Source organism: Myotis davidii, unplaced genomic scaffold, assembly GCF_000327345.1.
Source record: "Myotis davidii unplaced genomic scaffold, ASM32734v1 scaffold599, whole genome shotgun sequence".
NCBI classification, from domain to species: domain Eukaryota; kingdom Metazoa; phylum Chordata; class Mammalia; order Chiroptera; family Vespertilionidae; genus Myotis; species Myotis davidii.
In genome coordinates, this window is record NW_006290772.1 from 944,785 (window position 1) to 960,030 (window position 15,246).

Sequence of the window (15,246 nt, forward strand, 5' to 3'; positions counted from 1 at the left end):
GCACTCCTCACAGTGCACATGTCAACACTGGATGGACGTTAGGGGCATCAAGTATGAGTCCATGCAGATGAGGCATTTGTAGCGGTCCCCACGGGATAGCTGCCGGTCAAGTTCCCTGACCCGAGCCTTCAGGGCCTCAAATGTGGTCACAGCTGAATCTTCGGTTATTTTCTCGATGTCACTATTCTTGCATGTCTTCTGCATGGCCTCCTGCTTGCTGCTCTCCCCGTTGCTGGTAGATGGCATCTCATCACTGGCCCATTTAGAGAACTCAGGTGTGATGCGCATGCTGGGAGGGCCGCCATTTAGGACTGCACCCCGGAGCGCCTCTCTCCTTGGCTTCACCAGGCTCCTCGCCTGCGCAGGGGGTGACGTCAGCCTCCGTGTATTGTGGCTTCCCGTACTCCAGAGTGTCATCCCCAAGTCAGCGTCACTGTCCGGATTCTCTTTGCCGCTGCACAGGATGAAGCCAGAGCCTCGGAAACCACCTTCGAGGAGAGTGGTGGCCCATATCCGTTTCTGCCGGCACCACTCATACTCCTCAAAGCAGTTGCTGTTCTCATGCTCGATGTCCACAGCATCCTCCTCAGTCATGCAGGAGCCTTCCCTCTTAGAAAGGCAATGCTCCATATGCCTACTCATCTCCTGCTCCGACCCTGCCAGGGGGCGGCTGCACAGGGGACATACCTGCCCTTCATCTTGCTTCCTCAGTTTCATTTTCCCAGTCCGAGCATTCAGCCGGGTCTGCCGGTTGGCTAGCACTTGCAGGAAGGTTTCCTCTCTCCCGCCGGACCCTCTGCTCCGCCGACGCTCCGGATCCTCGGCATAGCCGCCAGGGGCTGCTCTAACGGGACCCCGGGGCCGCCGCGCGGTGCTGTCTCAGCCCCGGCTTCCCGAGTTTTTGTATTCCGTGAAGCCAAATCTAATTGTGATTTGGAAGCCCAGCTACAGCACAGTCTGTGTACCTTTTAGATCAGTGGTTCTCAACCTTCCTAATGCCGCGACCCTTTAATACAGTTCCTCATGTGGTGGTGACCCCCAATTTCACTGTTACGAATTGAACATAATTAAAGCATAATGATTCATCACAAAAACAATATGTAATTATATATGTGTTTTCCGATGGTCTTAGGCGACCCCTGTGAAAGGGTCGTTCGACCCCCAAAGGGGTCGTGACCCACAGGTTGAGAACCACTGTTTTAGATTATCTCAGAGCAGGAACCCATGTCATTTGTCCTTCACCCTCACAATTGTTCCTCCTCAGAGACCCCTTTTCAAAGTCCTAACATTCAGCTGTGTGTGAGTATAATCACAGAAAAGGAAAAGAAAAATATATTAGCAAATGAAGAGTAAGTCTTGCAATAAATAATCTAAAACAAGGATTTTGAACCTTCGACAGGCTCTAAGGAGCCGAGGACTCTGCCAACTTCACACACTAACCGTTCTGGAACGTTCTCCTGAAAGACTCACAGATCTCATCGGACTCACAGGGGACCAAAACTCAGGACACCTTAAGATCCACTACTCAATGAATAAACGAATACATTCTTTCCTGACAATGGAATATTATTCACCCGTAAGAATGAAGTTCTGACATGCTACAACCTGAATGAACCTGGAAAACATCATCCTAAGTAAAAGAAGCCAGATACAAAGGCCACGTGATTCCTTTTACATGAAATGTCCAGCATAGGCAAATCCAGAGGCAGAAATCCAGGGCTGGGAGAGGGGCTGAGAAATGGCTAGACAGGGCCAAGCCCTGGTGCAAATGCCAGGACAGCACAGAGAGGCAGATGGGCCCGTGGGCTTCACATGGTCAACTGGCTGGCACCACCTTAGAGACATTATCAGGACCAGCTGGAGAACCCCAGCAGAGCCATCAGCTCAACAGAAAGAAGGCACTCCTCGTGAGGGCACATCAGGACAACACCAGCAAACAGACATTATGAGATGCCAGGAAGGCAGGAGATGGAGAGGAGGAAGAAAGGGAAACACGAAGGAAGGGAGGGAGGGAGACAGACAGACAGACAGACAGACGTGTTGGGTCTATCCTGCAGAGCTTGCTGCCTGGCCCAAGGTGCAGCGTGGGAACAGAACTTGAGGGCAGCACACGCATCCTCTCTTCATCCCTGAGCCGGAAGAAGGGCTGAAGAGGGCTCACGTCCACACTGGGAATCTGAGCGTCCCCAGCAACACGCCCACTCTGCCAGTAGCATGGTCACGCTGAAAGGACCGAACATGCTAGTTCACAGCCCCTGGAGTCTTCTCACCCTGCCTCCACACTTTATCACCAGCAGCTTCCCAATCCTCACACACTGGTGACCGCCTTTCTCATTGGAAGAGAGCTTTCCCAGGGGAGCCCAAGTGGATGAAGGGCCTGCACTCCTTCAGAAAGTCACCCAAGAATACGATATGTAACAAAAAAAGAAAGATGTAAAAGACAACCTGGAAGGAGCCAAACAGCTAAAACTTATTCCTGAGTGACACCCAGAAAGGTAGGGAGGTTGTCTGTGAAGACCACAGCTATTAGTAACAGCACTGGACTCAGCAGGATCCCGACCAGCGTTGATATTTCAAATAAGCTGGTGATCTGAGAAACAGTGACAACTACGGCTGAGCACAGCACAGACACAGACACTGTGCTGCCAACCTGAGGAAGAACAAAGCATTGCTCACTTGCCACAATACACCAAAGCCAGCAGAGCATCGTATGTTAATGGTCTGTGGACACCGAAAGCAAACCAATAGAAACATTAGTGAAGGACCTGCCGAGTCAAACCTAGGCACTGCCCCCCAAAAGTGGACACCGACGGCCCCTTTCCGTGGGTCTGCAGAAAGTGGCAATCTCACAAACAGATATGCTGTTAAAAGTCTTCGATACAGTGTTTTGTTTGTGTTGTGTTTCCCCCACAAAGATAACAGGCTGGCTAGGAGGCCCCTGCAACTAGAGGAACTGGAGTTGGGATGGTGAGCCCTCCTCCAAGGCAGTCTCCTGGTCACAGACAGCAAACCCCGAGACCCGTCCTCTGCAAGGACTGGAACGAGGACAGCATGAGGCAGCTAGTGGAAGGCTTTGACACCGGAAAAATACCTTAAAATGACTAGCGATAAACAAGGCATGCCTGGCCAGACAGGACCTGCTGGAGCCATAAACTAGCTCAGCAGAGAAAAGGCTCTTTCTATGGGGTGTTGCTGTGAAGATGGAACTTGCTGTGAGAAGAACGCACTGGAGTGCCAGGTGCTCCTTCCTGCCTTTATCACGGACAGACAGATGGGAAACACGGCAAGCAGCAGACGGACACCAGGCCAGCAGGCTGGACATTCATCCTTCCAGAAGACAGCGCTCATGACAAGACGCTCAAGATGAGACAGACTGACTTTCAGAAAGTAACTAAATAATATATGTAACAAACAAACAAAAAGAATGATGTAAAAGACAACAGAGAAAGAGCCAAAGAGCTAAAACTAATTCCCGTGTGCCACACAGACTTAGCTATCCCAACTGTACGAGGTTACCTAAAGGAAGTACATTTGAAGGACAAAGGGCTGTATGAAAAGAGATGTCCACATTTGCATTATTTAAAAACACTGGAAGTGGCCTGGCCGAGTAGTTCACTGGTTAGAGCGCTGTCCTGCTATGCCAAGGTTGCCCAACAGGTTTGCTCCCCAGTCAGGGTACATACAAGAATCAACCAATGACTGCATAAATAAGTGGAACAACAAATGGAAGTTTTTATCTTTCTCTTCCCTTTCCTCTCTTTCTCTAAAATTAATTATTTTTTAAAAAGAAAAGAGTAACTCATTAAAAAATAAATTAAAAACACTAGAAGTGGATTGTAAGTCCAAAAGGAAAGGTAAAGTTTATTCATTTAAAAACGTCAACTCAAAGAATTAACATTTCATGGAAAACATGGAGAAATTCTATGGCAACATGAAGAGATGGTCTGAAAACATTACATTTACAGAAGATAAAGGTCAGTGGATGATGGCTGATGGAGCACAGCTCCTCAGCTGATTGTCTGGGTGGCTTGGGCCAGGGCCTCCAATGCTAAGCCAGGGTTTTTCTCATCTGCAGTGTGACAGCACTCCCAGGGAAAAGTATAAAATGTGCTCAATGATGGGCACAAAGTAGGCCCATGATGAGATGATGAGGTGGCAGTGAGGGCACGAGAATTCACGGAAGGATTTTTGAGAGCACTGACATAGGAGCTGAGTCTTGGAAGGTGAATGGGGTTAGGGAGCACAACAGAGTAGGGGTGGCAGGAGTCAAGACACCAAAGGAAGTGCAGGCTAGCAGGAGGGTGGCAACCCCATCCTGGGAGCCAAGGCAGGTAGGATGAGGGTATGGCACAGGGCATGGGGAGGGGGGGCTCAGGCGGGGGACAGGCAGACATGGGTTTATTGTGTGGATAAAGCTATGTGGAGGGTGGGTTGGGGAAGAACAAGACCAGAAAGAGCGAGAACAGCAATGACCTAGAAAAGGACCGAGGGGACTAGGTGGGGAGGACAGGTCTGAAAAGCTGAGGTAGACCCAGCGAAACCATGACTGGTGGGTGAGATGCCCATGAAGATGCAAAGGGAAATCTATAGAGAAAGTGTCAGCTAACTACTAGGACTGCCTGGAGCTTGCGTCCCCCAAACAAATTTCTCCAGGGCAGGGTCACAGGCCAAATCCTGCCCGGGGCCTCTTCCTGTAAATAAACGTTTTGCTGGAACACAGTAACATGCATTCCTTTACATGGGATCTACAATGAGCTAAGACAGGAGAGTGAAGTCATTTTAATAAAGACTGTAAATCCCCAAAAGCCAAAAATATTTATCATCTGACCCTTTACCAAAAAAAGACAGCCTGATCCAAGCTCTCCGGGTCTTTCTAAAGCTGGAGGAGGGAGTCCTGGTCCTGGCATCCTGATTACTCCAGTTGGCCAACACACACTGACCAGGCCAGGAGAACACCAGAGGGCAGGGCAGAGAGGGGACTGAGAGGGAGAGAAGGCTGCCACGAAGGACTCACAGCACAGGTGCAAAGGGGGAGTGATCTGACTGCAGCTATCACAGTTTTTTGTTTCTGTTAATCCTTACCCAAGGATATTTTTTCCACTGATTTTTAGAGAGTGGAAGGGAAGAAAGGTGGGAGGGGAGGAGAGAGAAAAACATCAATGTGAGAGAAACACATCAACTGGTTGCCTTCTGCATGCGTCCCAACAGGGGCCAGGGATCAACGTGCAACCCAGGTACATGCCCTTGACCAGGAATTGAACGTGAGACCCTTCCTTGCGCAGGGCTACACTCTAACCACTGAACACACCAGCCAGGGCTCATATTCTGGATCAAAAGTATTATTTGAAGAGAAGCATCAGAAAGAAGTGAAGTCAGTAAAAGCAAATGTCTGGAATGAATGGCCCATGACCAAAACTGTAGAAACGAAGAGTAAGATTAAAGAAAGTGAAACTGGCCTGGCCAGCGTGGCAGTGCTCACCGGGTGCCCGGCTTTTGCCCGGGGCAGCTGCCACCAGCCACAGCTGCTCTCCCAAGATGGTGGCTCCTCCGGGCAAATACTTCAGCATTAGGGGCCAGGTGTCCTGCCAGACATGCCAGGAGCAGCGGCTTCAGGGCAGGGCAATACCCTTCGACTGCCAATCCAAAATGCTAGCTTTAAAATGTCCCTCTTCTAGTGGAAAGCCCAAGCATGTAGACATCTTGGTCATAAAGTTATAATATGTTTCAAAAGTGGAAATAATTAATGACCCAACAGAAACTCCTCCTCCCCTAGCATCACCCAGTGTTAGTAAACTTGCCAGCAAAGCATGGACAGAGGAGGAAAACTGAGCCAGGCCCATGCAGTCAGCGCTGGCGTCTCTCTGGAGGGCCAGCAGCTCTTCCAGACCATTCACAAGACCATTAACGACTTTAAATGGCAAGAAAAAAACATCACAGCCATGGAAGAAGCTGCTATTACACCCTCATATCAAGTGGAAACCCGTAAAGCGAAGAGGAGAGCGCACTGAGCCACGTACACAAAATAGTTGGGAAACATGTTAGAGATGTGGAAAGCCAAAGGCACTGCAGCGTTCACAAGCCCAGCAACCACAGGGGGCTGCCCTGTCGTCCTGAGTCCACATACATGGAGGACTCTTCCAGCATCCAGCCACGGAGGCGATGGTTGGTGGCTTCAGCGGAGGCAGGCCGAGGGAGGGAAGGGATCCTGTATTTCCTGTTGGCTCTTGTAACAAAGGGTCAACATCTTTAAGTCTCAGATTTGAACAAAGAAGAAACCCAACAAAAAACAAGAGGATAATTTAAAAGTTGAATCATTACTTGACCAACAGACTGATCCACCATGTCCTCTTCACAGCCCTCTTCTGGAACAGTCACCTTGTTAATTTTATTTTGAAAATTTCTTTCTGGCTCTACCCTTTCACCTCTGACTTTCATATCCTACTCTGTCCCCACCCTTCTATTTTTTTAAGTGGCTATACTTGCCTGCTGAATGACTGAAAAAAACTTTTACATCTCCTCTTCCAAAATAAAGTAAGTTGACTGTCATACTTAAGTTAAGACTAGAACAGCAGACAGACGTCTCACTTTAAATTTTCCCCGGCATCACTTGAATTAGTTTATTTTCTTAATATTAAATATATATGAACGTATATTTAAAAATAAATATTAATACATTAACATTATATTAATATAAATATATTTTTTAAAAAGTGGCTGGGCAAGAATGACACCAGAATGTCCTGTGATTTTTCAAAAACTGCTCCTGACCAGATTCCCACCCCGCCCCCAGCTTCCCCAGAGACAGCCCGGAACGCTCACCATTGTCAAAGTCGATGTACTTGGTGATCTTGTGCCACGTGCGGTAGTAGAAGTGCCTCACTTGCTCTTTGTTCTTCACCATGCTGGCGGGCTTGCCCTTCTTCTTATACTTGAGAGCTATGTTGTTCTGGATTGCTTCAAAGTCTTTCCCATGCTGGAAAACAAGCCCATGGTAAAAGCACAGAGGTTAAAACAAGGCAGCCTTCTGTACGACGCAGACACTTCCAGAGAAAGGGGACCGCTGTGACCCATCAAGTATTCTTCACAGCTCTTATCTGTGCATCGACGTCAACCTTGCTTCCCTAGAATTCGGATTTTCATCAGAATAACGGCTAGAGCAGCAATGGAAACACAGGGATAGAACTCTCAAAGCAGTGAATATCAAAGAGGCAGGTCCGGAGAGGAGGAAAAACATAAAGCTTATTACTCAAATGGCTCAATTTCTATAGCTCTTTGGAGACCCTGAACGAGACAGCTCTGTGAAACACTCATCAGAACAGAACATGACCGGGCTGTTCAGAGGGATGTGCATCTGCATCTTAAAATACAAGACTTTGACCATCCAGAAGCACCCTCAGCACTTTCATCACATAAAATATATTCTATATTTGAATAGGGATAGCAAATTTGAACATTTAGTAAGAGAATCACACAGACTATGCTCGGAATGTGGTACATCTATGAACTGTCCCATTCTTCAATACCTCCACGCAAAAGCCAAACACAGCTTAGATTTTCAGAAAAGAATTTATGTTCTAGGGAACATAGTCACCATCTGTGCTGTTTCAGGTATTGTCATGGGAGCCTATTATTGATACTCTCATCAGAGCCAAGCCAGTAAAAAGTACTGTGAAGGGCCTAGAGGTAATGGCACCCCAGCATCAACAAACATCCTTAGCTTCTAAATCCCACTTTCCAAAGGGAACCAGGGCTCTTTGGAGAAATAGATGCTCCCAGATCTGGGGCAAGCTAAGTACCAGGTGAATCTGGAATATCTTTTGGTGCCAGAAGTGAGGACATGCTCAAAGTATAATAGGAATGTGTTGAAAGCACACAGAAGCCAACCTGAAGATGTTATAAATGGCCAAATCTAGAACAATTTGAGCAACAAAATCAACAATGATAATGTCAACCGTAAATGAAAAATAAAAGGGGAAACATAATAATGATAAGAATGGGTCATAACCTATAGAATAGTCTAAATATCCCTGAATCCATACAAATATAAAAAGCCAAATAAATACATAATTGGAGAAGGGAGCACTTTTTCTTGCACTGGGTTTCCAATTAATAAATGTAGAAATAATGGAGTCAGAAGATCATCACGGGCAAACATCATTGTAACAGTTATTTCGGGGAAGCTGCTGCAATGGTGGCTAAAATTAGTGGAAGAACAATGAGAAATAGGGTGTTGACTCAGCATCAAAGTTAAAAACTTGGTGAGGGAGAACCTACGACGGTGGTTCTCAACCTCCCTCATGCCGCGACCCTTTAATACAGTTCCTCATGTTGTGGTGACCCCCAATTTCATTGTTACAAACTGAACATAATTAAAGCATAGTGATTCATCACAAAAACAATGTGTAATTATATATGTGTTTTCCAATGGTCTTAGGCGACCCCTGTGAAAGGGTCGTTCGACCGCCAAAGGGGTCGCGACCCACAGGTGGAGAACCGCTGGCCTAGGAGCTGCACATTCACACCACCAGGACTGAGGTAGACTGCACCCTGCACTCCGGATAGGATGCTCCAAGGGCAGCACAACACTCCTGCGGTGCTCCTAGCAAAAATGCAAAATGAAAATCAAATCAGTCCCCTTTACTAGAAGACTATAAATAAAACCTTATTTTATCCTTAAAGAGAAAATGGAATCATGAGGAGGCAAGCCTTAGGAAGCCCACAAACTAACAGTCGAGGAGCCTTCCCAAGTGTCAGGGTCATGAAAGAGTGGGGGGAAAGGAAACCGACGACCTGTTCCAGGACTTAGAAGTCATGACAACTAAATGCAATGTGGGATCCTCATCCAAAAAGGGTGTCTGTGGGAATACCAGCTCAACCTGAGTAAGGCCCTCAGGTCAGTAGAGGTATTGTACCCACACTGATTCTCCTCATCTGTAGGCCATACTGCAGTTATGTGAACACTGGGGAAGCAGAGTAAAGGGCATGTGAAGTTCTTTGTGCTTTTTTTGCAACTTTTTCCAAGTCTAAAATTGTTTCAAAGTGAAAAGTTAAGGGAGAACCAAGATGGCAGTGTAGGTAAATGCCAGTACTTACCACCTCCCACAACCACATCAAAATACAACTGAAAAACGGAACAACCATCATTCAGAACCTCCTGAAAGCTGGCTGAATGGAAGTGCTACAACTAGAGAAGTAAAGAAGAAAGCACACGGAGACTGGTAGAAGGGAGGCATGAAATGGGCTGGTCTGACACCCAGTGTGGCATTTTTTTCAATCAGGAGGGACATATTGGCTGCAGAGGCCTCCCAGGAGGAGCAAGGGGTCCTAGCCCCACACCAGGTCCCCAGCCCAGCATTCCAGAGCTGGGAAGAGAAGTCCCCATAACTTCAGGCTGTAAAAACTAGCAGGGATTGTGGCTGAGTGTGCCAGAGGCTGCTGGAGGCCCAGGCAGTTCCTCTTAAAGGGCTGGCACACCAACTTACATGGACTTGCTCCCTCTGAGCTCCAGCACTGAGGCAATGGCTCGGGGGATCCAGGGACATATGGGGAGGAACTGTATTGTCTGGCATCAGAGCAAGAATTTGGGGGTGGCTCTCTCCTAGACAGAGGTGCTTGTAGGGGCCATTGTTCCTATGCTGAGACCTCCCCCGTCGCAGAGCTGACCGACGGTCGTACCTGAGTTTCCATCAGCCTGGCTCACTGTTTTATCTGCCCTGGTGATTCCCTGAGACCCTGTCCCATCCAATTTGCAGTCCCATCCAAGCTGTTTGCAGCGGCTTTTCCATATGAATGGCCTGTCCTGGCTCAGTCTTCAGATTTCCCTATAAGCTCTCAATCAAGCAGCAGCTGACATCAGCATGCCCCATGCCTATCAATAAGAGGCCCGAGACAGTTCGGCCTCTCCTGGGTGCTTCCAAGCATTTCTAGCATGACCACAGAGTTCACTTAGATGAGGTTTTCAGCAGTTATAACCTGGTGATCAAGAAGCACAGGGTAGCCCTAGCCAGTTTGGCTCAGTGGATAGAATGTCGGCCTGTGGACTGAAGGGTCCAGGGTCGATTCCGGTGAAGGGCACATGCCCGGGTTGCCGGCTCAATCCCCAGTAGGGCGTGTGCAGCCAATCAATGATTCTCTCTCATCACTGATGTTTCTATCTCTCTCTCCCTTCCTCTCTGAAATAAATAAAAATATATTTAAAAAAGCAGCACAGGGTACTGGCCTTATAAGTAAGAATTGTACCGCAGAAGCAAATACAGTCAGACAGACATAAGAAGGGAAAACGGAAAGCCGACAATAGGCTCTGTGAAGAACTGCCGTTGAAATGGAGTAAGAGGATGTCAAGGACGATGATGTGGTTCTAGGCATTCGCCCTGATCTGTTCTCTGTCATGGGGGCCATGACCATGACCATGACCATGACCCTGGCCACAGAGAGGAGTCTAGGATGGGCTCAGCCAATCTGGATCCTCCTCAGAACAGTCTTAACTGTAATAGGGGTGGGGGTGGATGTCTTGCCTCTGGGGAGTATCTGAAAGGGAAAGAATAAGCACAGAAATGTCACCCCCAATGCAAGATGTCAGAGGACAGATGACACTGCCAGCTTGAGCCAGCCCCTCCTTGTCCCTCCCAGTCAGGAAAGCCACTCAATCACTCGCCTTGTCTCCTGCTGCTGCGCTGAGCTAGGTCTCTGTCGCCTGAAGCATAGCTAAGTCAGGCTTGTGCGTATAAAAAAGGCAATGACAAGCTGGACAAACACTGCAGAAGTGACACTCACAAAGCAGAGGCCTTTACCTCCATGCCTTGTAGTTCAAGATGTTCATGGTCCTATATGCCCCAGCTAATCAGCATACAGCAAGATCCCAACAGAGCCCTGAGTTTTGGTCAAACACACAAAATGACACACATAAAGCCAGCAATCATATTCTCTCTCTTTCTGTCACTCTCACCCCCATACACCAAATACACATACAAACACTAACACAAACACTCTCACACTATTTGGCATACATATAGTGGAAAGCACTAAGTGATCAGAACAGCCAATTATTACTATTAATCAAGGGATTCAGTAGGAGGGTAGGGGGGCAGAAGGCGGGGGTAAGAGATCAACCGAAGGACTTGTATGCATGCATATAAGCATAACCAATGGACATAAGACACTGGGGGGTAGGGAAGGCCAGGGGATTGTCAAGGGCGGGGTAAAAAAGGAGACATATGTAATACCCTTTGTAATACTTTAAGCAATAAAACTAAAAAAGAAATAAAAATAAAAAATAAAACTTGGCTTAAATGGAAAAAAAAAAGGGATTCAGGTAACCTCAAAAGAAACACCTGCCCAGTAGGAAAATTAAAAGAAGAAGGCTAGCCCAGTGAAAAGAGAATGAACTAATCCACCTGAAAAAAAGTAAGAGCAGGTCATTGGGAATTCTTCCCCTCCTACTTTTAATTGACAACCATAGCTGATCACCCTGTAGAGCCCAAGAGGGAAGGACCACATTAAAGCAGAAACTGTCTCAACTTGGCATCAGCAATGGTTGCTATTCTAGGAACATTCCAGGAATCACAAGTCTTCTATGCCTAACAGAAAGCTTAAAGTAGGCAATTTAGGGACATAATCTATACAAAAACAGCCTCTACTTCACTCTAAAATTGTCAAAGGGAAAAAAAAAGAACACATTTGAATTTATTTGAATGACTCTGCACCAACTAGAACAAGTCTGTGTATATACTTCCTCCTCTTCCTGGACAACTGAGTCAATGATACCAACACGCGGGCCTCCTCCATCCGGACCGGCAAACTGCACCATCGGCCCCAGGAATGTTCAGAAATTGGCACCCAGTTCTAGTTCTCTGCCTCCACTTAGGAGTCTCCTTTTCTGGTCTATGAGCACTTCATGGTTTCAATTTCAAAGCCTCCTTCCTTTATAAAACTGTTTCACAGGTGTGGCCAGACTTTTCTATCACTCCAATTCCTTCACTATTACAAGAATAAGGGTTGCCCTGGCAGGGTAGCTCTGTTGGTTGGAACATTGTCCTGATAAGCCAAGGTTGTGGATTCACTCCCCGGTCAGGGCACATACAAGAATCAACCAATGAATGCATAAACAAGTGGAACAACAAATCATTCTCTCTCTCAAATTAATAAATATAAAAGAAAAAAAAAAGAATAAGGGTCACCGACTGAACCAACTTACCATAGCCCCAAGCGATATCCTAAAATACGGTGTGTGCACAAAGATACTCACTGTACTGTTATTTATACAGAATGTGGAACAGCAACAACACAATGGTTAACTGGAGCAACGTTTGGCCAGAAGGTTAACACTCAAATGTTGTAGGCCACTCACAGTATCTGTCATAACTGCTCAACTCTGCCACCGCAGTCAAAATTGGCCAGAGACAATATTCAAATAAATAGGCAATGCTGTGTTCTAATAAAGCTTTATTTACAAACGCAGACAGAAAACACAAAGACCATAAATTTGCCTACACCTGAGAGTAGAATATTTATAGGCATGAGAAAAGCACTGAACAAAAAGAACTATGAAACATCATATCAATGCATTTGACAATAAAAAAAAGCATGTTTACTTATAATTACAAAGATTTGAAAACAAAACAAAACATGAAAGTAAAATGGCTGGCAGGGAGATGGCCATTTCTTTGAGCTGTGGGACCAGGAGCAGCTTTTCTCTATCTTTAGGACTTTACATCTGTCCCAGGTCAGCTTTTGGGACTGAAGTGGCTGCTCTGACGGACGTGGCCAAGTGTCCCCTTGCCCTTCCCCCTCAGAGAACGCCCCTCCTGATTGGCCCACTCAGCTACAAGGGGAAGGCCGATAGAGAATGGTACCAGTCGGCACTCAAGGGTATGGCTGAGAGACAATGGGTAGAATCTGAGAAAAGAGAAACATATAAAGAAAGTTCCCAACAGCCACCTCTCTAGAACAGCTTTTAAAGTCACAACGAAGCGATAAAAGGCCACGGTCGGAGGGTGAGGCCTCAGCCCTGGCGACTCACACCTGTCAGTCACATTGGGGCTCCCCACTGGAACTGCTGACCTAGTAGATCGAGTAGCCATGTGGTAAAAAGGCAAAGGGAAACTGAAAGAGGAATACAAGTGATAAGAAGCCAGGCGTTTGAATGGCCCTTTCTGGTCCTGTAACTCACTTACCTCGTACAGCCCCTCAAAGAAAGTGTTCTTGTCCTCGGTACTCCACGACTCCCACTGTCGCCGGACCTTTTTGCCTTCTTCCTTCTCACCGCCAGAAGATCCTAAGTTCCGGGAGGAGGAGCGAGAGGCCCCTGCAGGGGCAGCAGGGGCAACCCCAGGCCCATTTCCGGATGATGATCCACCACCATCAGCTCCTTTGAGAGAGAGAACTATACAGTGATCTGCTCCAAAACGCTGGAGGGGCTTGGGAAGGCCCCATGGCCTGAGGATCCACTTGAGGTCCCACTCCACGTTCCTCAATCACAGGCTATAGTGGGACAGCACCTGGGACCTGCTGTGTGCCTAATGGGGCTGTTCAGTAATGACATCATCCTGACCTGACCTGTGACTCTTTCATATGTTTTTAGTGAAAAAAAGGAAGAAAGAACATTCAGGTAGAATCATTTAAAGAGCACAATGATATGTCCACGATGGAGGTATACAGTTCTTTCCCCTCTGTGAACTGAAATCAAACATATTTCATAGTGTCTTTTTCAAATGAGGGTTTGGCTGAAAAAATTCTTTTTTAAAAAACAAACAAAAACAAATTGAAGTTTCAAACTCAAGACAATATTTAAATGAATGTGAAAAAAACTGCTTTCTTTTAGATATAATCAGTACTTTAAAAAAATTTGATCATGTGACCCCTAAATATCGATAAAGTCTTTACAGCTTTGGCTTGGAGGAGGCCTAGGTGCAAATTTCTTTGGTGGTCCAGAATCTGGGTTCACCTGACACCAGCCGCCTCCACCATGCCGCCATGTACAACCCCCAACAAAATCAAAGTCATATACCTTAGGTGCACCAGTGGAGAAGTCGGTGCCACATCTGCCCTGGCTCCCAAGATCAGCCCCTGGGACTGTCTCCAAAAACAACTGTGATGACATCACCAAAGCAACGGATGGTTGGAAGGGTCTGAGGATTACAGTGGAATTGATCATTCAGAACAGACAGGCCCAGATTGAGGCAGTATCTTCTGCCTCTGCCCTGATTATCAAAGCCCTCAAAGAACGATCGAGAGACAGAAAGAAGAGAAAAAACCCCCCAAACATTAAGCGCAGTGAAAATGTCACTTCTGATGAGGTTGTCAACACTGCCTGACAGGTGCAGCACTGGTCTTTAGCTAGAGAACTCTCTGGGACCATTAGAGAGATCTTGGGGACTGCCCAGTTGCTGATGGCCACCACCCTCATGACATCATAGATGATATCAACAGTGGTGCAGTGGAATGCTCAGCTAGTTAAGAATTACAAAGAAAAAAAAATTTCAATTAAAGATAATTTGACCACCAAATGAAGTCTTAAAACTCTTTTCTTGTCAATTACCACCAGCAAAATCTGGTGTTGAGTGACTACAAATTCACAAACGCATTTTTTTTGGATTTTTAATGACAGAAACAAAATATATCTAAAAAAAAATATGGAACGCTTCACGAATTTGCGTGTCATCCTTGCGCAGGGGCCATGCTAATCTTCTCTGTATCGTTCCAATTTTAGTATATGTGCTGCCGAAGCGAGCACTTCACAAACGCTTTCAAAGCATCAGTTACTAATCTCAAGATGAGACCTTAAGAAGCATGCTGAAGGGGAAAGTGCCATCAAGTACAACACAGGGCTTCCATGCTGTGCAGTAAACCCAGAACTCTGTACTCTAGGACAATGGAGGCAATAAAGGAGAGTTAAAGGTCACAGATAAAAAAATTTTATGACCTAACCAAATGCTCCCACCCTTCTAGTTCCTTCCTCTCAGAGGGAGGAGGACTTCCCAGAATACCCCTGTGATAACCAGCATTTTCTTTCTATAGAACTGCAGGACTACCAAATGGGAGAAACCTTCAAACTCTGAACGAGAGTAAAACCATAAAAGTGAAAGTGCTTTAAAAAGCAGAAGCCAAACAAACGCAGATTATTGTCAAGATGTTTTTTGAAATGAGATAATCAAAGCTTTTCCACTGAGATTCACTTCTTGGTCAATCGGTGGGCCGTCCCTGGCCAGCGACATGCAGACTGGGGCCATGTTTCTCTCACTCCCTAGA

General features: G+C 46.5%; 1 protein-coding gene and 2 pseudogenes across 1 annotated transcript in view; 2 read left to right on the forward strand and 1 right to left on the reverse strand.

Moving 5' to 3' along the window:
* Window positions 1-13,965, reverse strand: part of CRAMP1 (cramped chromatin regulator homolog 1) — a 48,123-nt gene extending 34,158 nt beyond the window's left edge. Inside the window, exons 1-3 of the mRNA XM_015564059.1 lie at window positions 13,943-13,965; window positions 13,173-13,467; window positions 6,820-6,973 (exon numbers count right to left, since the gene is read on the reverse strand). Of these exons, the coding sequence (XP_015419545.1) occupies window positions 6,820-6,973; window positions 13,173-13,467; window positions 13,943-13,965 (472 nt within the window). The remainder of the gene's footprint in view (window positions 1-6,819; window positions 6,974-13,172; window positions 13,468-13,942) is intronic.
* LOC102763503 lies at window positions 5,502-6,322 on the forward strand (annotated as a pseudogene).
* Window positions 13,762-14,603, forward strand: LOC102763793 (annotated as a pseudogene).
* Window positions 14,604-15,246: the final 643 nt, after the last annotated feature.